This window comes from Camelina sativa, chromosome 12, assembly GCF_000633955.1.
Source record: "Camelina sativa cultivar DH55 chromosome 12, Cs, whole genome shotgun sequence".
NCBI classification, from domain to species: Eukaryota; Viridiplantae; Streptophyta; class Magnoliopsida; order Brassicales; family Brassicaceae; genus Camelina; species Camelina sativa.
In genome coordinates, this window is record NC_025696.1 from 17,794,905 (window position 1) to 17,816,927 (window position 22,023).

Here is a 22,023-nt window from a genome sequence, read left to right on the forward strand (position 1 = left end):
TTTTTTTTTTTTTTTTTTTTTTTTTGGTGACTGAAAGAACTTTTATTTAATCAAAATAGTAATTCATCTTCTACAAGTAAAAACGAAGAATGACTAAACAAGCCTAGAATGTTACAGAGAAGAAGAAGACCAGACGAATGATAATAACTAGGACAATTTTAAAACATCCTTGTAAGTTATAACCAAAAGAAAAACTAGACCACATCAATAGAATTTGTTGGATCAGCTTTAACACCTTTCTCTTTCTTGCAGAACAAGCTTCCCCATCTCTTCTTGAACTGCAAAATCTCCATTACAATCGCAAATGTTGCAATGGCACATATTATTGTGGTGTAGGCGATCTTCCAGCCGCTTCCGGGTCGTAAAATAGACAAGCCTTTGTAAATGTTGTAGGCACTTAGTATAACCACTATGTAACCCACAGTGTGATGATACCAGTTCCAATATTTTCGGAACCTATGATCCTTGCCTGGTCTTGCTTTAAGTGCAAGTATCTGTAAAAACCCTAAAGCAAAAAGAAGCAACCCAATCACTGTATGCGCTGTAGTTCTCATCCCGGTATGTTTCGCCATGTATATTGCTGTTCCTAATCCTCCAATTAAACCAGCAAAATAACCGGTGGTTTGACAAATTATGTGCACATAGAACCATGTAGGATCTAATATTTCGTATGTCTTCATATATCTTGCGGCCATAACACCAATTGGCATGAGAATTCCCCAACTCACTGCATTTACAACTCCATGGATTTGTTTTACCAACAACATGTTTCCGTTAACTGATTTTGTGGATGTGACTTGTCCGGAAAGCAAATCCAAAGAAGCCATAGATTTGAGATGATCTCCACTCATTGCGTGCATTCCAAGTGTATCTCCTTCCTTCAACGGGCCATCTTGCCATAAGTGATTCACGACGGTTGTGTTAGGAGACAACAATAAATTTGCATATATCGTCATCTCCCTATCAATATATTCAGCAGATACTTGTGTCACTTGGATGCTAAGAGGAGATTCTTGAAGCCTAGGAGCGTAGCTATTAATGGAGGAAGTATATGCACGCATAACGCCAGAAGTTGAGTTACGGTAAGCCACAATAGCTTGAGCACCTAGCATGCCTTTTTTCGTCGGGTTAATGGCCCAAGCGATCCAACTAGAAGACTCTAGATTGGCGTGACGGTAAGCAACTTCAAGAGCTCCGGTTTCTCGAGCATAGCTGAAGTGTAGAAACGAGTCTAACACCGGAAGATCCGTGCAGGAGCTAAAGGTTTTTCCGTTTTTGAAGCTGTGAGATTCACATCTAGCATGAAGTCCTTGTACTGTTGCTGCTGTAGTAAAAGATGGAGTCAACACAAACATGCAACACAAAACGACTAAAGCGGCTCTTCAAAACAAAGACATGATGATGATGATTATGGTTGTGGTTATTATCGGAGAGCACTAATTGGGTTACGAATTTGGAAGAAGAGATTATGATGTTTGATTGCTATACAAACTTCGATTATTTCCGCAATATTTATAGCGAGTTTCATCCACGTCCTAGTGTCGTTAGGACTTAGGACTACGTTTCCATATTTCAATCTTGTGACCTTTTTTTTTGCCCATATCTTATAAGGAATCTTCATTAATCCAAAAAATTAAAAATCGTTTGACATCTTTGCTTTATCGAATACGACTTCTTTCAAAAATTGCAACTAAGGCCTGTTGTATATTCCTTTTCTTTTATTTATAAGTTTTTTTCAGTAGCAATTCTAAAAGGAAATTATTTTTAAAATTACAATCAACTACACTAGTATTTTGGATTGCTTTTTTTTTTCTTTTTCTTTCGGCCACATTTGTATTTTTTTTTCTTTAAAACGTTAGATAAATATTATTTAGAAAATGAAACTGAAATTTTTTAAACTATTGAAAAGAAAAATTCTACACGTTAATCTTATATGTTTTAAAATAGATAAAACTATAGTCTTTTCAAATAAAATAAATGAAAATATTTGTAGTTTTCAGAATTCACAGTTTATTGCATCATCCCTGTATATCATAGGACATGTTTTTCTTTTTGCTAAAAGTAGTGTAAATATTTCATTAAAAATAAAAACAGTTCAGGTTTACAACCAAATATTTTAAACCTACAAATGGTCTCACGGCAAACAAAGGTAAAAACATAGAAGCATAAATTGTATTTCACAAATTCCCATCCATCCACTCGGCCAAAGCGTTGAAGCTCAAGGAGTTAGACGAAGCGATGACGATTTTAAAGTTCTTCATAGATAAGTAGCTGAAGAAAAAGGCGGCTGCAACTTGAAAACGCTAAATTGTGTTAAACTCTTAGTACTAAAAGCTTTTCAATGGATGTCCGAGGATGGGTCGTCAATGACAAAAAATCAAATTCCTAGATCACATACTCATGCTGCATCATGTGAGAGCGACTAGTCAGTCAAATCCATGAGCTTTCCCAAAATGGAACCTCATGAACCAAATCCATGAGTTCCCTCTCTACCAAGTTCATTCCCCGAAGTCGGCTAGCGCAGAGCTGTAAAAATGAAGATGCAGCCAATATTGAAAAAAACTTCTTTTCTTATTAAGAATCACTTAAACAATCTTACAAGATATGTTTAATCAGATTTACACACAGTCAACACGACTTGTCACTGACCAATTCTTAATCTAACCAAAATCCCTAAGAACCTTAAAAGCTTATTCGCTTAGTTCTCTAAAAATCTTCTTGAATGGCCAAACAACATGTTTGGCCTAATAACACAATATATAGGAACCCTCCTATGACCTACTTTCCTAAACAAGGATAAGTCCAAATCTTCAAATCAATATGATAATATCTTGTCCTCTAATTAACAAGACTTCAAAAGTATTGCCACATCATCCAATATCCGTGACTCCTCCAAGACGCGTAAACATCTTCCAGAGTCCTACAACACAGCCTTGTAGCACTAGAATGTCTTCATACTTTCATTCTCCCCCTTTTTATATGAATGTGACAACTGAAGCTCCAGATGTGAATAGTACTAAAATCTTTTCAAAACCATAAGCCTCAGCTACATTCAGCTATGACATCACCATCATCACCAATATCACCATCTCATCATACTCCCCCAGCGTGAGTGCACATTCATATAAAAACAAGGATGAAGACATATATGCAGGGAGACACAACAAGCTTCCTATCATGCCTTGTACCAAAAATAATCCTCAAGAGATTTTATAATGTTTAGGTTCAACCTGTGAAACAAAACAATATTGCAGCACTCCTTGAGAATTCAGCTGAACATGACGAACACTTTGCTCAACAAATGGAACTGCAGCAGACTGATTCTTATGACCTTGAAACTGTTTAGATGTAGCTAAGCCTCCTGATGATTCATCATTCCAATCAGCACTATTGGATCTGGTTGATTCAGTTGTGACTTTATCTTGTACAGGTGGTTCTGCAACATGCTTCTGTAGAACCTAAGGTTCAACCCCAACATCATCTTCAGTGACTATCTTCGAGAGATTGCAACATAGGTTGATTTCCTCAGTTTCCTGGATTATTTGATTATATTGTCTTTCATTATGTTCAGAACCCTTACTGTAAAGATCCTTTTTAGCAACCCAGACTTTGCAAAAGTGAGATGGATCGATAAAGCACTTCCTAGCCATCCAAAGCTCCTTGATCTTGTTCTTAAACTTGTAACACAAAGATCTGACATGACCAGGTTTACCACAGTGAAAACATTCATAAATCCTACATCCTCGCTGGGATTTAGTCCAACCTTTTTGCTCATGAGCCGATATAGATTGAACTCGTGTGTTCCTGGTTAGTGCTACAGGGGCTTCCTGTTGAACCACTTTTCCCAGAATACTTGACTCAGCTTCATGATTTACATTGCTCTTAACGAAGCTTACTGATTTATCACGAGACAACAGTTCAACATCCTGTTGTTTGTTATAACCCAGACCACGATGTTGAGATCCAACAATTCCCATTGATAAGATCTCATCTAACTTCTTCCCACCATTGTTCAACATCCTGATTTTTTTATGATTCTCGTTCAGCTCCCTTTCAAGGCTTGTTGATCTTTCCTTCTCCAAACCATAGAGTTCTTGAAGATTTCTCAACTTTCTCTCAAGCGACTCCTTTTCAGCAGGAAGTAGCTCCTTACAAGTTGTAACTTCAGACTTACATTCTTCTTCTAGCATATTGACCTTGGCTTCCAATTTTAGTTTTTCCTTGACAAGTAACAGCTTTTCATTACACAACTGAACCCAATTGTCATACAAAATACAATAGCTCTCTTTTGAAATTGATTCTTCATCATCATCATCTGAGCTTTCATCAGCTATATCATCACTTTTAGCACTGTATGCAAAAAGATTCAACATTCGTCCATCTTCTTCATCCCCATCACTCTCTGATTCTGAATCACTAAAGCTAACATATGCCTTATTATTTCCTTTCACCATGTTTGGGCATTCAAATTTTAAATGTCCAATCCCTTTACATTCAAAGCACTTCATCTCCTTGCGCTTAACCATTGGACACTCAAGTTTGTAATGACCAACACCACCACATTCAAGACATTGAATCTCTTTTCTCCGATTAGCTTTTTCTTTCTCAGATACATTTGGCGTAGAACAAGACCTCCCTGTAGCACTTCGATTCCAACATGCTAATTCTCGTCCCTGTCCTTTTTCAACACGCTTGAGAGCTTTTCCAAAGTTTCTTGCCATCAAGGACATGTTATCTTTTATCTCTTTCAGCTGGTCGTTTGTGTCATCTACCTTGAATGCAATCCCTTTGTCATGAATTCTCTGTTCTTCAGCAACCTCCATCTCTTCTGACTTCAACATACCAACCAGATCTTCAAATCTCAAAGTATCAGTGTTTCCAGAGACTCTCATGACAATTTGTGTGCTGCATACTTAGATGGCAGACACCTAATTAATTTTTTAACCAACTTGGTATTCTTGTATGTTTTACCAAGATTCTTAGCTTCATTGGCAATAGAACTCATTTTAGCACTGAACTGAGAGATTGTCTCTTCTGGATCCATCCTTAGGACTTCAAATTGAGAAGCAAGCTGATCCAATCTTGTTCTTTTGACACTTGAGTTTCCTTCATGAGTCTTCTGCAGAATATCCCAAGCTTCTTTAGCTGACTCACAACCTTGAACAAGCTTAAAGTCATCATCATCAATAGCACCAAAGATAACATTAAGAGCCCTAGCATTGTATTTAGACAAGTTTTTTTCTTCCACTGTCCAGCGTGCCTTAGGTTTAGTGATATTGTCACCAGCTTCGGTTTTCTCATATGGAGGCTCCCAGCCTTCTTCAACAGCCGTCCAAGCATCCTCACCAAGATTACGGATCAACTGAACCATGCGGACCTTCCAACGACCATAGCTTTGTTCATCCAAGATCACAGCCCTTTGAAGCATCATCAACTCATTACCCGACTGCATCATTATCCCAAGATCTCAACCTGTAGCGAGTACAGAGCTCTCGTCGGTTGACTGCTCTGATACCAATTGTAAAAATGAAGATGCAGCCAATATTGAAAAAAACTTCTTTTCTTATTAAGAATCACTTAAACAATCTTACAAGATATGTTTAATCAGATTTAGACACAGTCAACACGACTTGTCAATGACCAATTCTTAATCTAACCAAAATCCCTAAGAACCCTAAAAGCTTATTCGCTTAGTTCTCTAAAAATCTTCTTGAACGGCCAAACAACATGTTTGGCCTAATAACACAATATATAAGAACCCTCCTATGACCTACTTTCCTAAACAAGGATAAGTCCAAATCGTCAAGTCAATATGATAATATCTTGTCCTCTAATTAACAAGCCTTCAAAAGTATTGTCACGTCATCCAATATCCGTGACTCTTCCAAGACGCGTAAACATCTTCCAGAGTCCTACAACACAGCCTTGTAGCACCAGAACGTCTTCATGCTTTCATTCTGATTTATGCTTTTCATAACCACATAGAACACCATCAGCCTTACTAGCTCCTCTAGAGTACAAATCAAAAGCAACTAGAGGCGATAACTCATCGCAATACTAACTTCAATTCAAAGCAACCACACTAGTTATCACAAAAGTTGATAAGTAAGTTCATTCTTTATATTAAGTTCACTAGTTCTCTAATCTAGATGGTTAAGAATTTGACTTCATTATTATTCATCTGAGTCAATTGAAAAACACAGTTTCGATGTCCTTATCTTTTTACTTAACAAACTTTTTGTGTTGCACCTTGAAATTATATGACAAAGCCTATGTACATAGTTTAGGGAGTTAATTTAATTAGGGAATCGATTTAGGAGCCAGCCCACCAAGGCCACGAACATGCATGCAGGATATAAAGCCCATATCCACTTTGCTGGAGCGTAGCCTGCGTAGGGGTCAAAAAACCTTACTTAGCTAGGAAAATGTCTATTATGGCAGATCAATATTAATGAGCTCACATAATTACTCAAGGTCCGAAAGAATCTGATTTAATCTATATACCCAAGAGGAGCAAAAAACGATTACAGCTTACATTAACTTTATGTTGAATAAAATGAAAATTTGCCTAGGAATGGCAAAAAAGAGGTTCAAACGGCCACCATGCACCTCATAAACCCCTTAAATGTGATACTGACTCATGACCGAATCAAATCTCATGGGTTTTAGTTTAAATAAGTACAAAACACCTAATGATCATCAAAGCATCACTACCACAAAAACATCAACATAGAAAACCTATTAGGCTATATTATTGATCGGAAGAACTAGCGAAAAAGAGAGATATGACTAATCCCATGATCAAGGCTATGCTATTGTCGTTTCTTGTGATGTTGATTAGTGCAGAAAAAGAGCTGATGTAGGAAGATTGTTCTTGCACAAAGGTCCCAATCTGATCGCACCTCCCCTCAAGCCGACAATTTTGGACTTGCCCTCATCACTGTCTCGTATCTCAGCTCAATATCCCCATTAAGTATGTTTAATTATCCACAAAATCAATAATGTACGTACAACGTTTGTTTTTCAATATATATATATATATATATATATATATATATATATATATTTCAGTTTTCAAAGTTTATAGGTCAAAATAAAGACTATGTATATCTTGTTTTTCTTTTAATTTGTTGTTGAAGCAACGTCACAAGTTTATTGGCAAAGATAGGAGAGAGCGAAGAAATCAAGAAAGTTCTGGAAAACTGCAACAAAGTTTTAAGGCTCGCAAAGTTACAACTTCACAGAGCCGAGGATTTTATGGAAGTTGATTTTTACGATGAAGTCATCAACTTGGTGAAACTTGCGCTTGAACAGCCTCTAACTTGTAGAGAAAATCTAGCTCCATCGTCTCATGTTCGTAAAATCACCTCAAGTTTATGGCCAGATCAATCTCTATGACCAACTCTCCGATGCTGCCAAGACGATGATGCAACGTCTCGAGTATTATACATAGCTTGAGAGTTTATATATCTATGTGTGGATCGGTTGCTTGCGATCAGATATTTAAATAAAATAAAATAAAACTCTATTATATTTCATGAGTGGTTAAATTTAATTGACTCCTAAACTTATTCACTAATAACGTACGATAATGAAAGTTTTTACTAAACTAATAAGCAATATATATGGCCAACGGGCAGGTGGACCTTTAGCCTAAAAAACTTTTCCAATGTGTCATACAGTCATTATTATTTTATTTTTTTTGAACAAACTTCATACAGTCATTATAAGTTCATTAATTTTAGATGGTTAAGACATCAGAACAGTCAATTGAAAACTCATGTTTTATATCTTTCACTATGAAATTCAGTTGCACGAGGCCTACAAATCTGATTCTGTGAACTTTAACATTAAAGCCATATATCCAACGTCACAAGGAATCTGATGGCAGATCAAAATAAATGAACTCATACAATTACCCAACGGCACAAGGAATCTGATGTACGTAATACCAAGATAAAGCAAAATATGTATTGAACTCGGGGTTTACTACGGGCTTCCAACTCAAAACCAATTGGCAATGAGTGGATTGGCTCTAACCCTTTATATATTATTTAAACTCCTCACATCTTTTTGATGTGGGATATTATTCCAAAATCAAGCTTGTGATATTATTGCTTCTTGTCATACCGATTAGAGCAGACGTTGAGCTGATGAAGCAAGAGTTTACACAAAAGTCCAAAACACATGCCTCGAATGTCTTGAATCTGATCCCACGTCCCCTGAAGCTGACCGTGTTGGACTCGCCCTCATTGTTTTACACTGTCTCGAATCTCACCTCCATACCCTCATTACGTAAGTTTCTTTTACCCGAAGTCTATATATATATATATACGTGTGAATTTATTTCAAAGCATCTTTCAGTACTCATCAGTCTCTTTAATATCCTCATCATATATCATATATTATACTATATATATTGTTTTTTTTCTTTTTGTTTTGGTTTGGTAAGTGTGCTCGATCACTCGAGCTCTTAGTCACAAGCACTGACCCATGCTTGAATGCTACCAACGAGCCACTAGCGACAAGCACATATTATATATGTCATGATTATAATATTTTCATCATATAATATACTAGATGAATATCCGCACTACGTGCAAGTTTGTTTATATATATTTTTGTTTCTTATATTTTCACATTTAAAATATTAAAATTATATATTAACAGACAAAACTTAGATTTTATTGTGAAGAGGTAAAAAATACTAAATTTTATTTAAAGCTAAATATTTCTAAAGTGATTTTTGTAGACGAAAACTATTAACATATTTTTTTCAGAAGTAAAATCATGGGGAATTGCACCCTATAACCAACAAAAAAACTTTAATTCAAAAACTAACTAAACTAACCATTAAAACATAATATACACTATATAAACTATAATATATATCATTTTATCCCTCCACCACCAACCCTATCTCTTTAACACCACCACCGCCGGCTAATTTCTCCGGCTACCAGCCACCACGGCCGGCCAACTTCTCCAGCAACCACCGCCAGCCAACTTTTCCGGCGACCACCGCTGGCCAACTCCTCCGGCCACCGCCGCCGGCCAATATCTCCGGCCACCACCGCCGGCCTATATCTCCAGCCACCACCGCCAGCTAACTTCTCCGGCCACCGCCCGCCAGTCATCTTTTCCGGCAACCACCGTCGGCCATCTCCTTCGGCCACCGGCCACCACCGCTGGCCATCAGCCACCACTACCCTCCTCTATTACAATACACTAAAATAGTAATTTTACAATTCCCTCCTCCTATTCTTCTAATTATTTTGAATATAATGCTATATTCTTAATTTTATTTGTGATATTGGTTATCACACAAATTGACCCTAAAATAATCGTACCATTTGCACATTTGATTGGTAGATAAAATCATTTAAACATTCTACAACTCTTGTCTGAAACTTAGGTAGATATATTTGTATTTAAGCTTCTCAACTAAATACCATGGAACTCTCAAATTCTCTTTTATCAAAAAAATTTTCTTTTGCATATTTGATTGATAGATAAAAATATTTAAATATCCTATAATTCTTGCCTAAAACTTAGGTATTTAGATGTATTTGTATTTAAGATTCTCAACTAAATACCATGAGACTCATAAATTCTCTTTTATCAAAAAGATTTTCATGCAGCTTGGTTAACTCTTTAATGGTTATAATTAAGATAGACAATTTCTCTTCCTGCTAGCTACTCAATTTCTTGAATATAACTCTAAAATTTAATTTAATTTCCTAAATCTTTTTCTCTGTATTTTCCTCACCAATATTATATCATCGATTTAACTATCTTTCATTCGATAGTGAACAAAACTCCGATCTTTTTCATATATAAAAAATTATTTCTCTAAGGACACACTTTCATGAATTTCTCTACAATATTAACCAAATTCCCATTCACTGCTACAATCATTCAAATTATTGAGAAAATTCTAGCGCCTAAACCATATGTTCATATCTTCATGGTTTACACTAAGATGACAAAGCAAATCTTTGGGTTTACTCTCGATACATTTTTATCTTTTGGTGATGCATCTACTTATTTACAGAATACATCAACATGTTCTAAGCCTCTCTAGATTTCATATATAAATATTAAAATTGTTTGTGATATGAAAAAGAATAAAAGACATGAAGATGCTTCAAATTCTTCTTTAATTTTAAACATATTTGCTTTTAATTTGGGTTGACAGGTGTCACTCTCTCCATTACTGACGTGTCTTTCATATGGAAAGAGTTGAACAACTTTCATAATATATATTTTATTTTATTAAGCAAACATGTATTATATAAAAAAGAAATATATAAATTCAAAAGATCTGTAATTTCATTCGTATAGTGAGAATCTAGACAGCTTAGGTAGTTTATACATCCAAAAACAGATGTCATCAAGAATTATTTCGAGCACTCAAAAAGTTTAACCAATTCTTGCCAATCTCTTTTAAACCAAATATCAAAAGCTGGAGTGAATGGTTTGTTGTTTTATATGTCTTTTGTACTCAAATGTATAATTGTTTCTTTCTTTTTGTTTTGAAAAAAAAAAAACTTGATGTATGAAAAAATATAGACCATTCACTCCAACTTTTTATATTTGGTCTTCAAAATAACATGAATTACATGAAGAAAAACGTGAAGAGATAGCACTTGTAAAACTGAGAAAAGATAATTGTAAGAGAATGAGGTACGTTAAAATTAATGCTTTACTTCTAGTACCAATTTGTCAAAGATGATGATATATACAATAAGACTATAAGAGTATGATTAGCCTAAAATAGTAACATATAGAGTATAGAATAAATCAATTAAAATAAGCTAGAAACATTTTATTTTGGAAGATAAATAAATTACAACGTTAACTCACCTATAGTTTTTTTTTTTTAAAAACGCACCTGTCATTATCTTTCCATCATTCTTAGAGATCATTCAAAACACTTGGCTCTGGTTTTCTTCTTTATGAATGATACTATAAACAAATTTATGCCCGTACCAGTTGTTTCCTTGGTCCTTGCTTGGTCTTGCAACTGACTCTATTTCCCATGGTCACTCCTTTTTCATATATATTCAATCGTTTAAAGTGCATTGGATGTCTCTCAATTCTCTTCTTTAGTTCAACCACATCATGCTAGGTATTAGTCATGTTCCACAATAGAATCTGCTTCACCTTGTGATGTGTTTTGTAATATATGTTCAAAGAAAAAACAGGAAAACAAAAAAGGAACATATGCAATTGAGCCATCTTAAGAACATTTAACAATTTGAATGATTCACTAAACTAAAAAATGAAAGGTGAAACACCAATATGAGTCGAAGACGTAAGTAGACTTATACTTATATTAGAACAATATTAAAATGTTGAAAGTCTTCGTTTTTCGTTATAAACTGGAAATAATAAAATTCAGAGTCATTGATACACGAAAATATCTTTTAGTTAATGATCAAAATTTAATTTGTAAATATCAAATTTTTGTTCCTTATTGTTGGTCATTTACTCTTCTCTAATTTATGTGTCTTAATTTGTATTGTATAGTCATTAAATAATTTTGACTTATACATTTGACAAAAGTTAGTGGAGTAGTGTGTTTACCTGTCTTAAATCACAGTATTAATTGGGTGGTATATCGTTTCATTAAATTTGTTAACTAATGCAAAAAAAAATGGGAAAATGAAAAATCTTTACTATAAAAGCAATAAAGTTAAAATGAAAATTGACAGGTGTCATCAAAAGAAGATACCAAATGTTAAAATGTTAGCAAAATCTAGAAAAAACCTTCTCATATTATATAAGATATATATATATATATATAAATTATTTATATATGTCACGATTTACATTTTATTATAGACTATATATTAATTTTGTATTTATTTTCCTGCTGTAGCATCGTCCAGAGTCTATCATCAGCGAAAGAAGAGATTGAAGAATTCAAGAAAGTTATAGAAGATTGCAAGAAAGGTTTATCAGTTGCAAATTTACAGCTTCACGAAGCCGAGTCCCAAGTGGTAACCGATAATTACGATGAAGCCATCATTTGGATGAAATATGCAGTTATAAATCCTCTGGCTTGTAGAGACAATCTAGACCTTTTCGTGTTCAAAGAGCCACCTTATAAAGTTTACGAACAGTTTATTCTTTATAGCCAACTCGCATCTGCTGTCATGACGATGATCCAGCGTCTTGAGAATTTTATATAGCTTAAGAAATTACCTATATATGTATGAATCAGTTGCTTGATACCGAGAAATTAAATGAGAATAAAAAATCTATCATATGCATATTCTTAATTTCATGCGTGATTGAATTTACGTCGTCTCCTCCATGTATCGTAGTATCTACTATTAGCATAATCAACGTATATACATCCGTTGGAGCTCCAGCAAAAAAAAAAACTATATATAACGAAAATTAAGTTGTCGAATGACAGCTAATATTAGAATGCCAAACCTTACATATGTGCATGTATTTTAATATTAATCTTTCTTTTTGTTTCTATGGAACTTGTCTTATAACTGATGTTGTGTTTGATAGTGGGAAACCACTCGGCAAGAGACTTAGTTACTACTATATGTTTCTTTTCCTCACGTCTTGGATTGGATATGATAGACAACAGGTATCTATGTACCAATGTCCATTCCACATATCTAGCATTGGAACTTCACAGTTGATTTTGAACTTCATACTTTTTTTTTTTTTACGTATAAGAAAACATATATGTTGTCTATTTGGAGCGTCACTTTTTCAGTTAAAAATTGTGGTCTCTGATTTGCCTGCTTGAATATTTTGAATGTTAATTGTTCCATTTATTTTTGTCGATCTGCCCTTTCACTCTAGCCATTTGATACATAGTTATATTAAATTGTGCAAGCTATTCTCGATTTATAAAATGGATCAACTGTTTATTACGTGAGCAGCATGAACCATAAGTGTTATTGCATCAAATTTTGGTAAATAGTAACACTAAATCGTTTTGACCAACATAAGTTACAAAATAAACAATGTCACTATACGTGTAAGCATTGACTAGCGAATTATCAAAAAAGCATTGACTTCGCTAAATCGGATATTATTTTGTCCGTACATAATCCTGTTTGACCAAGTTGATTTAGCTATTTTATTGTTTTTTTTTTTTTCTTTTAGCCGTGAGTCTTCCATGTTATTTAAAAAAATTATCAAATATGTAACTCAGTATATAGATAGTTTTGACGTGCGAAGCAAAGTTGCTAGGTGAATGAAAAAAGTATTAAACTCAGTATATATTCTAAAATTTGATATAGAATTATAAAGGGCCAATTATAAATGATGTCGAATTACAAGAATTTGAATAAAAGTATTTGATAAGATTTTTTCTTGCGTGTTATAATATGATATCTACTTTACAACATGGTCAGTATTTTGTATATAAACTAAAAGGTGACTCACGAAATGACATCCATGTTATTTTCAATAATTTTGTAATTCAAGAAAATGTCCTCATATAAATTGTATATAAATGTCTTCGTCTAGTTGACATTTGCCAAGATAGAACAAAACGATACTCTCTTGAAAATGTCTTCATCCCCACAGTTGCAAACAGCCATGGAGAACCCAACTCTTGAGCTCAAAATTGTATCAGCTAGTGACATCAACCATATCGATGCCCCAGACAAAATGGACGTATACGCCGTCGTTACAATCAACGGCGACACAACTCATCAAAAACGAGCGGCCAAAACTCCCATTGATTACGACGGTGGCTACAACCCTACGTGGAATCACACCGTTAAGTTCTCCGTCAACAAGAGAGAAGCCACCGAAGGCCTATTGACAATAACGGTCAAGCTATTTAGCTATTGGCTACAAGGTGACAATGACCTTTATTTAGGAGAAGTCAACCTCTCGGTTCAGGAGCTTCTTGCCTCAAATCCGATCCCACCGTTTACTAACGGTAACATCAACAAGATGAAGTCAATGGCTTGTCCTATCAAAGCCACAGAAGAAAGTATCAAAGCAACACTAAGCCTTTCATACCGGTTCAAACCTGTGCTGGTTGAGGAATGTGATCCTNTCCAACCCTACGTGGAATCACACCGTTAAGTTCTCCGTCAACGAGAGAGAAGCCACCGAAGGCCTATTGACAATAACGGTCAAGCTATTTAGCTATTGGCTACAAGGTGATAATGACCTTTATTTAGGAGAAGTCAACCTCTCGGTTCAGGAGCTTCTTGCCTCAAATCCGATCCCACCGTTTACTAACGGCAACATCAACAAGATGAAGTCAATGGCTTGCCCTATCAAAGCCACAGAAGAAAATATCAAAGCAACACTAAGCCTTTCATACCGGTTTAAACCTGTGCCGGTTGAGGAATGTGATCCTCCATCACCGGTTTATTCGCCATCCATCGGTAAACCCGTTTACAGGAACCTGGATCCAGGAACATTAGGTCAGCCTCTTGTATTTTCCCCTCGGTTTCAATCCACCACGACGAAAATGATCCTAGAGCTCGTAATCAAATACGCCAAGAACATCGAAGATGTCAACGCCTTCTCGTCCATGGACGTATACGCTTCGGTTGCTATTCTTAAGGACAGAAAAGTTAAGGATAGGATCAATACCCCTGTCGCTTTCTCCGCTTATACAAACCCAAAGTGGAATCAAATGATTAAGTTTTCTGTCAATGAGAAGTTAGCTCAAGAAGGGCGTTTGACGCTCCTCGTGGAATTGATGAGTCACCGGCCTTTCCTTGGTGATAAGGAAATTGGATTTCTCAGACTTCCCATGCAACAGTTATTGGGCTCAAATCCACCTTATCCGTTGACCAACAGTGGTGATGCTAACGGTATGATGTTGGAGACGCACGCTTTGACGGGTCCTTATGGCAAAAAAGGTGTCGTGAGCTTCACGTATAGGTTTCTTGCGGAACAAGTTAATATCCCACCACCATCCACACCACGCCAACCATACATCATGTATGTACCGGTTTCGCCTCAGTCATACGCGTCATCGGATCAGATTCAGGTGACCTCGAGTTATGTGTCAGTTCAACCGGGTGCTAATTCTGGGCCAAGCAACGGTCTAGTACCAATATATATGCCGCCAACATATCAGTCACATGGATACCAACAATATTCACCAAGGAAGTCAAAATCGCAGCTTCAACCGTCACCACGACAGTCGCAGCTTCAACCGTTGCGTATGCAGCCGCTTCCTCAGTAACTACCGGATACAAAATCGCATGGATACCACCAACAGGCAACAATCCTTGGGGGCTTCCCTTTAGAAGCATAATGTGTCGCACCCGTGTTACATTTAGTGCATGCAAAATTAAATCTTCTTGATTGTTATTTATATTTTTAAATGCGTTTGATATTTATAATGTTTACTTTTTAATTTGTAAGAAACAGTTTCTTTAATTTTTGTTTTATTTCGCTTGTTCTTTCCATTTTTTTTTTTTTTTTGAACAACGAGTAATTTCAATTAAGCAAATTAGGGTTCGATATATAACCGGAGGAGAGCCTCCTTAGCCAGCGCATCAGCTTGGCGATTTTGATTCCGAGGAACGAAAGTAAAAAGACAAGAATTAAAGGTAGCAGATAGAGCCAGGACATCGTGGAGAGTCCCGTGAAGTTTCTTCTGGAGGTTCTTCTGACAGAGAGCTTGGACTAGCACTTGCGAGTCGGAAGCAAAGGTGATATCGGTGATGCCTGATTCACTCACAACTCTCATCGCAGTGAGAGTTGCCAGTGCTTCGGACATCAGGGGGGATCCTACATCGATCGCAGAAGCAGATCCTTGCAGCTGGGTAGCGTCAGATTGGTCTTTTACAATCCATCCGAACCCCGCCTTTTCGTTTTCCTTCCAGGAAGCATCTGTGAAACAGGTCAGAGCCGGGGTTGATCGAGTGGTTGGAGACGGTTTGGGTACCTTGACAGGTTGCAGGATGAGTGATTGAGCAATTTGCCACTCTCTAGCTCTAATCAGGGCCAAAAGAACTGCATCTTCCTCCAAGATTTTTTTCTTACTGAAGATCAGTTGGTTGCGGGTGGTCCACAAGGACCAGGATATCCATGGAGAGATAGGTCCCAGAACTAATCCCGAGGGTGGTAAGCATACAAGCTCTTTTGCTTTCTTAATACCATCCTTTATTGTCAAGGTAGAGTCAGGGAGGAAAGGGGTTTTAACTGGTACCTTAGCCCATATTTATCGAGCAAACTGACAGTGGAGAAAAAGATGTGACACGGTTTCCTCTTCTCCACAGTGGGGACATTGGGCTGATTCTGTAATATGTCTGTATTTCAGGTTTTCTCCGACTGGGAGGGCATTCTGTGCTGCTTTCCATAGGAGGAGCTTGTTTTTTTGAGATGTCTTTGTTGCCCAGATATCGGAGTTCCAGCTGAAAGTGTCTTGGTTTGAAGAGGGTAGGTTGATGGAGTCTGCGGGTTCAACCTCCAGTTTTGAAGCTTCGATATACCCTGATTTAGCAGAGTAGATACCATTAGATGTAGGAAGCCAAGCCCAAATATCCGGAGCCCCTTTTGAACTTGGTTTGAGTTTGAGGATCTCCTTTTCATGATGTGGGATGATAAGGCGTATTTGCTCAAGGTTCCAGTCACATGTTCCTGGTAGAAGAAGGTCAGCGACTGTAAGATTCTGATGGGCTTCCGCTGGAGGTCCCATTGGGGCTTGTAGAGAGGACAAGGAGAGCCACGGGGTTCGCCACAAAGGGATTAAGGAGGCAGAACCCACTAGCATCCCCAGTTTTTGAATAATAAGGTCCGGACCTAGACAGATACTTCTCCAGCCATGAGAGGAAGAGTTTTGGACAGTGCAATCAAGTAGGGACACCGAGTGACAATATTTTCCCAACAAAACTCTAGCAAGGAGACAGTTGGGTTTTGTGATCAGTCTCCAATTGATCTTTACCAGTAAAGCTTTATTAAAGGTCTGTAAGTCTTTCAAACCTAGACCCTCGTTCTTGGTAGGTTTAGTCATCTTCTTCCACGCTAACCAAGACATCTTTTTCTTTTCAGTACTAGCATCCCACCAAAAGCAAGTAAGCGCAGAATTGATGCGTTTGCAGAGAGAAGCAGGAAGGTGGAAGCAGGACATGGTGTATGATGGCATAGCAGTGAGGACCGACTTAAGCATAGTTAGCTTCCTGGCTGTGGATAAGAATCTGGAAGACCAACTTAGTGCTCTCTGTTTCATGCAATCAACAATGGAGGCAAAGAGGTCCTTCTTTTTCCTGCCAAACAGTTCCGGTAAGCCAAGGTATTTTCCTTGACCCCCCTCCTTTGAAATGCCTAGTATTCTTTTCGCTTGAACCTTTAGATATGGGGGAGTTTTTGTAGAGAAGGTGATTGAGGATTTATCTAGGTTAATTTTCTGACCCGAAGCTCTTTCATATTTTAGGAGGATACTGCGAAGCTTTGCACAGCTGTGATGATCAGAGCGGATAAAAAACATAGTATCGTCAGCGAAGAGGAGATGATTCACTCTTGGGCTCTTCTTTGCGACTTTCAAACCAGGGAGGGTGCCTTGTGCTTGAGCTTAAGACAGAGTCGAGAGAGAACTTCACTACAGATGATGAAAATATAAGGAGACAGGGGATCACCTTGGCAGATTCCTCTCTGGGGAATTACCAATCCTTTAATTTGGTCGTTAAAAAGGAAGGAATAAGAGACAGTGGAAACGCATTGCATAATCCATAGAGTCCAGGTTCGATGAAATCCCATTTTCTCAAAAGCAGCCTTTATGAAATCCCATTCTAACCTGTCATATGCTTTGCTCATGTCGGTTTTGACCGCCATGAAACATCTTTTTTTGGCTCCTGAGGTCTTTAGGTAATGCAATGCTTCATGAGTTATCAGGACGTTATCAGAGATAGCTCGCTGAGGAACAAAGGCGGATTGATTCTCCGAGATACAGGAGTCTAAGACAGGTTGTAGTCTCTTTGCTAAGAGCTTTGCAATGATTTTATAGTACACAGAGCAGAGAGCTATAGGTCTATAGTCAGAGACCTTTTGTGTTGTAGTTATCTTTGGGATGAGCCTTACATGAGTATGGTTTACTTTTGCAGGTAAGTTCCCAGTGATGAAGAAGGTTTGAATCTCTGCAATGACTGCGTCCCCCACTGTGCTCAAATTGGTCTGAAAGAAACTGGCTGAGAAGCCATCGGGGCCTTGAGCCTTCTCTGCATGGATTGAGAAACACACCTGTTGGATCTCTGAGGAAGAAGGCATAGCTATAAGCTTTTCATTCATCTCCTGAGTAACACATGGGGATAGGGCTTCATTAACAACATTGGTTCTTGTACCTTCCTGTGAGGTAAAGATGTCTTGGAAGTAGTCAGCAATTGTTTTAACAATTTCCTTTTCCTCATAGACCTTGGTTCCATTTACTGTTTCGATAACCGAAATGTTGTTTATAGCTCTTCTGGTTTTTGTTGCAGCGTGGAAATACCCTGTATTTTTGTCTCCAAGGGTAAGCCAGAGTTATCTGCTCCTTTGACTCCAGAACTCTTCTTCTTGTTCGTAGGCTGTTAAGAGTTTTTGGTTTAGATCATCAATGATAGCTTGTGGAAACATATCGTAAGTCATGGCTTCTTCAAGTTGTTCCTTGATTGATTGTATCTCCTGTTGACTATTTTGTGTTTGTTCTTTGTTCCACTGGATGATGGCTAAACGACACTTTTGGAGGCGCTGATCTATGGATGCTGATGGATTTGACTTCCAGGTTTGACTCACCAACTCACTGACTTCAGGACTATTCTTGAGTCTTCTATCATACCTGAACAGACTCTTGTGCTTCCTTATAGCAGGATCAAAGAATGTAACCAAAGGACGGTGGTCCGAACCCTCAAAACGCAGATACTCACTTCTACCAGAAGGGTAAGCCAAGATCCAATCACTATTCGACATTGCTCTGTCTAATCTACACCTGACTAAGTGGGAATATCTTCGTCCCCTCCAAGATAGAAAATTACCTGAATGTTTTAAATCATACAGGTCACAGATGGACATGAAGGTGCGGAGATCAGAGAAAGACCCTTCCGTTCTAGCAGGGCCTCCCACCTTTTCATCACTGTAGATGATGTCATTGAAGTCTCCCGTGATGAACCAGGGGCTGGATCTACTTAAGCCAATCTCATGAAGGAGGTTCCATACTTGGATTCGTTTGACTCTCTCAGGGTCTGCATAGAGGAAGGTAGCAGCAAAAGTTCTACCTTTTGCTTTAATTCTGCTATCTATGAAATGCTGATTAGAGGTAATTATTTCTACTTCTATGTTTGACTTCCAGAACAAAACAAGGCCACCTGCGGCAGGAGAGTGTGGGGGAACAAAGTGATGATGTGGATAATCCAGCCACTGTAAGATTTTCTGGACACTCTCTGAGAGATTTTTGGTTTCCATTAAAAAGAGAACATCAGGAAAGATCTTCTTCCTGATTACTTTTAGTCGCTGGACTGTTATGGGGTTCCCCAACCCACAACAGTTCCAGCTTACCACTCTTAAGGTAGAGGGGTTGGCAGTTTCTGAAAATCCGCCTTTTTCTTCTTGATACCAGGAATTATATTAACTCTTGGTGGTACAGAGGATGGGGGTGGTGGTGGTGTTACTCTCGGTTGCAATTGATCCCCATCACCAGGTTGGTTTTGTTGACTGGAGGAAGCGTTTGGAGTTCGAGAGTTCGAACTATTGGATCCTTTTGAGGTTCGTTTTTGATTTGGTTTGGAGGAAGGGGTTTTACTTGGGCCTTTTGACTCAGAGCTTTTGCGTGGGGACCCTTTTGTAAGGTTTCTTTTTTGTGATTTTGCACCTGGTAAGTTGAGACTTGACTTACCAGTTTGCTTTTGTAGGGGAGGATGACCCCGACCTCGTTTACTCGAGCTGCCCGGTTCCTTGATTCGTGGGGGGGGGAAGTGGGTACAGGAAGGTTCGCAGGATGTTCCTCCAACTGAGTGTTGCTACCTGGGGTGGCTTGCAGGGATGAGGATCGTAGGTTGGCTTCCATAATGGTGTCAGCTGTGTGTTCCATAAGGTTCTCCGAGTCACTCTGACTCACACTCTTCGGGCAGCACTCTCAATAGAGTCAGGGCATGATACATACTGAATGGTAACCTCTTGGAGATCCTCCATTATTTGTTCTCTGGTAGGGACAGTTGGAGTGTTTGTTAAGCCAGGAGGGACTCGAGGAGAGGCAGCAGTAGGTTGGGTCGGGAGACTGGAGTTCTCCGTAGTAAAAGTGTCTCTTTCTAGGGGCGGTCTCCTAGCTCTGGAGGACATAGAGGGTTCACCATACTGTTCAGCAGAGGATGTTGACTTCTCTCTCCATTTCAGGTTTCATGTCGGGGGGAGAAGATCCATTGATCTGTAGGATCGAGAGGGATGGGAATGTTCCCTATTGTTGGTGTATCTTGAAGGAGATCGGGCCCTGTATGGCTTTTTGTAGTGTTTTCGGACAGGGGTGGGGGATCTTCTCACCGTCGAGAGAGATCTCGAGTCATTGTTCATGTTTGCAAAAGATCTTTTCCTTGGGTTGAAACTGGGGAAAAGAGGTTGACTCTTTCCAGAGCCTTGGGACTGGTTTCGAGGAGCGAGGAAGTTATCCTGAGGTGTGTAGTAGTTCCTCGAAGTTGTTCTCTGTTCAGAAGAAGCTGGTTCTTTTCTGCTTTGTCTAGCTTGATCCTTGTTTGTCTTTTGTAGGGCATTGGGATTTATCGTGGGTCAGTCTCAAACAGTGAGAGCAGTGATTCTTAAGGTTTTTGTATTCCAACCAGATAACAGCTTCACTACCATCCGGGAATTCGATAATGGTCTCCTTCGTAATGGGCTCTAGGCCATTGAGTAAGATCTTGAGTTGTACACAGGTAAAGGAGATTTCCCATTCCAGAATTTCACCAAGTGCTTCGCCAATAGAGTGAACCATTTCCTTTTTCCAGTAATGCTTGGGTAGTCCCTGGATTTCTAGCCAGAACGGGAGGGAAGAAGGGAAATATGGAGAGATTACTGGTTTCCATCTTTGTATGATGACCATCCACTGATCAAAGTGGTAAGGTCTGTTCGCCAGCACTTGCAAAATATCTTCCTCTAGGTCAAATTTGAACTGGAAAACACCTTGTCCCAGATCAGCTCCCGTTGCTTTTCCTCTCAGATTCCACCTGTTGATAAGAAAAGGTAAGAGAGCCCACATTTTTTGATCAGCTGGGTTGGTGAGTCTCCCTATGAGGGTAAGGGAATTTTCACGGATCAGATCCGAGGTATCTACTTCCGTGTTCTTTATTAAATCTTTTTTTTTCCAGATTGTTATATGCATGTTAACATGTTCCGTTTAATCTATGTTTTTCTTTTTATTTATAATTATTTGTTCTTTGTTAGATTCTATTTAAATAAGCTAACAATTACAATGTGTTTATGTAGGTTTTACGTAGCTTGAGAAGCCTAAGGAGCCGTCTCCTAATTTAAGGTCATAAGTTTAAATTTTTGTATACAGAGATTATAACATATGCTAATTTTCAGGATGGTCTCAATTTTCTAAATATAGGTTTAAGAGCATGAAATGATGAATTATTTTTGAATAAGACAATGAATTCTGAAAGTATTTAAGAACCTATATGAGTTATCATTTTCTAAATTATTTTGTTTCTATTTTTTGACTAAATAGTTTCTGATTGCTCGAGTATTTACCCGATACACTTAACCGTAAGGCAGTATATGCAGGGTCGAATCCATGAGGACCAATGGTACACTAAAGATTTGCAAGACTTGTAAATAGCTAAAGCAAACGAATGTTTTTTTGTATGGTTTCAGAAACTGTAAATAAAAATGCAATAAATAAAATGATTTAACTTCTGGGATTAAAAAATTGGGCTATAGGATATTTCAGAGATCATTGACCAATGGGGAAATGAAACAACGAATTCAATAGTTAAGAACCGTTCTAGAACATGAACACATTGACTAACCCTCTTACAAGGTATTAATCACTAAAGTTGACTACTCAATTACTAAATTTTCATTTGTAATCTCCTAATCAAATTTGCA

At 37.8% G+C, this 22,023-nt stretch overlaps 1 protein-coding gene and 1 pseudogene across 1 annotated transcript; one reads left to right on the forward strand and one right to left on the reverse strand.

The window, feature by feature from the left end:
* LOC104732066 (cytochrome b561 and DOMON domain-containing protein At3g59070-like) lies at positions 195-1,397 on the reverse strand. The gene is given in 1 exon segment (XM_010451593.1): positions 195-1,397. A coding segment is annotated over 1 exon segment (1,203 nt).
* LOC104732067 lies at positions 13,468-15,293 on the forward strand (annotated as a pseudogene).